At 44.5% G+C, this 2,084-nt stretch overlaps 1 protein-coding gene across 3 annotated transcripts in view; it reads left to right on the top strand.

Annotated features, from left to right (window-relative positions):
* Positions 1 to 2,084, top strand: part of agbl5 (AGBL carboxypeptidase 5) — a 17,705-nt gene that overhangs the window by 2,547 nt on the left and 13,074 nt on the right. For all 3 annotated transcript variants that reach the window (XM_032542506.1, XM_032542507.1, XM_032542504.1), the window contains exons 3-6: positions 585 to 756; positions 869 to 1,035; positions 1,430 to 1,607; positions 1,710 to 1,888. In XM_032542506.1, coding sequence (XP_032398397.1) covers positions 585 to 756; positions 869 to 1,035; positions 1,430 to 1,607; positions 1,710 to 1,888 — 696 coding nt within the window. The remainder of the gene's footprint in view (positions 1 to 584; positions 757 to 868; positions 1,036 to 1,429; positions 1,608 to 1,709; positions 1,889 to 2,084) is intronic.

Consider the following 2,084-nt stretch of genomic DNA (forward strand, 5'->3'; position numbering starts at 1 on the left):
GGGTATAGTTAATGAGCAGCATTACTTGATGCCAGAGTTACTCGCTACGCAAATTCAAATTGTGCTCTCGTGAGAACTCTGGATTTCCAGGGTAGCATAATGCCGCCCTACTGTGTCATTTCACATAGCATGCCGTAACGCAACAGTGTCGGTGTCTAGTTTGTGTGAGCTGATCCGCACCGTTCATCAACCACGAGAACATGGCCCATAAACAGCAAACCTTATGCATTATTATAGCATAATTGTTGGTAGAGAGAAGGACTGAGACGGCCGCATTCCCTGCATGTTTGTATGTGTTTGAGACGAACGCAATGATTCTGTAAGTTAATAATAACTTTGGCAACTCTGAATGCTGCTTAGTCACTTTTTGACCTGCCTGTGGGTTGACTTGGGCATATTACTGCATGTAGTCCCACCATGCCAGCTGTCCCTTTCACAAAGACGTTGGCTTGGCCCTGTTCTGGCTCTGTGACTACCTCTGCTGCTGGCTTAAAGGTGCAACAACTCTGTCTTGAACAAGCTGTTTGAAAAGGGACTTAGGTTCCATTACTCCTAGTATCCAAAATCATGCTGTTCTGTTTCAGATCATGGTTTTACTTCAGCGTGAGGGGAGCCGCACCTGGTAAGATACTGAAAATCAATGTGATGAACATGAACAACCAGAGGAAGCTCTACAGCCAGGGCATGGCTCCTCTCGTACGCACCTTACCCGGCAAGAACCGATGGGAAAGGATCCGGGACAGACCCACATGTGAGGTATTTAGACATCCTGAGGCTGTCAGGGAGAGGATGTGGGCATGGTACTGTCGGTTTGGCTTCTGACAGCTATTATTATCTTACTCATAATATGTCTTCTGTTGTGTTGCAGAATGTAGATAACCAGTTCATCCTCTCATTCACCCACCGGCTATTGGAGGCGAGAGGAGCGACCACATTCTTCTCCTTCTGCTTCCCGTTCTCTTATAGTGAGTGCCAGGAGATGCTGCAGCAGTTTGACAAGAGCTACCCCAATGCTGCTCAACTCAGTCCGAGCAGGTAAAGCACAACACACACAGAGACGCATCTAAAACAGACACAATACGTGTAGTTATTACATGTAGTTACTACATGTAATAAATATTCAAATATTTGTTCTTGTATTTTGTTCCTATAATATTTGTCATGTATATTGTATCCTAGAATTTCATTTATATTTATATTCTGTGCTGTGTGACTGATTTTGCTGCTGCAACACTGTAATTTCCCATTTTATTGGGATCAGTAAATATCCATCCATCCATCCATCCATCCATCCATCCATCCATCCATCTATCTATCTATCTAGTTTGAAACTTTTGGCTTTTTTTTTTCTTTCTTTTTTATTACTGCCCTTCTAATTTGTACAACTTCTTACTTTCTCCCCCGCCAATTCCCATCCTCTCCCTGCCAGTGAACCAGACAGTGTGTATTATCATAGGGAATTGCTGTGCCACTCTCTAGATGGCAACAGGGTGGACCTGATCACTGTGACCAACTGCAACGGAATGCAAGATGAGAGAGAACCGCGTCTGCCCAAGCTGTTTCCCGACGCCAACACTCCAAGACCACACCGCTTCCCCAGCAAAAGGGTATCGCTCAGTCATACATAAACACACAACCATTATTCTCATTCCTAATGTCGAAACAGTGAAGCCAACCGCGGGCCCTTATGTGGCTGCGTGTGTTTGCAGGTGTTTTTTCTCAGCAGCCGAGTGCACCCGGGCGAGACTCCCTCATCCTTTGTGTTCAACGGTTTCCTCAACTTTATCCTGAGAAGAGATGACCCACGTGCTCACGTGCTTCGGAAAATATTTGTGTTCAAGCTCATTCCCATGCTCAACCCAGACGGGGTCGTTCGTGGCCACTACAGGTAAGACATGCGCAGGTAGTCACACGCACCATCCTCCCACCAACAAGGTCAGCGTTGTTTGACTCCGTGATTGGTATAGTTTGTTATATTTTTTCTTGGTCACATGGTGTTGCACTGATATATGCATTTGTTGCTAACTTGTTGTAAATGTTGGATTTGACGTTTTTTATATATATATATATATATATATATATAT

The sequence above is a fragment of the Etheostoma spectabile genome, chromosome 18 (genome assembly GCF_008692095.1).
Source record: "Etheostoma spectabile isolate EspeVRDwgs_2016 chromosome 18, UIUC_Espe_1.0, whole genome shotgun sequence".
Classification (NCBI taxonomy): domain Eukaryota; kingdom Metazoa; phylum Chordata; class Actinopteri; order Perciformes; family Percidae; genus Etheostoma; species Etheostoma spectabile.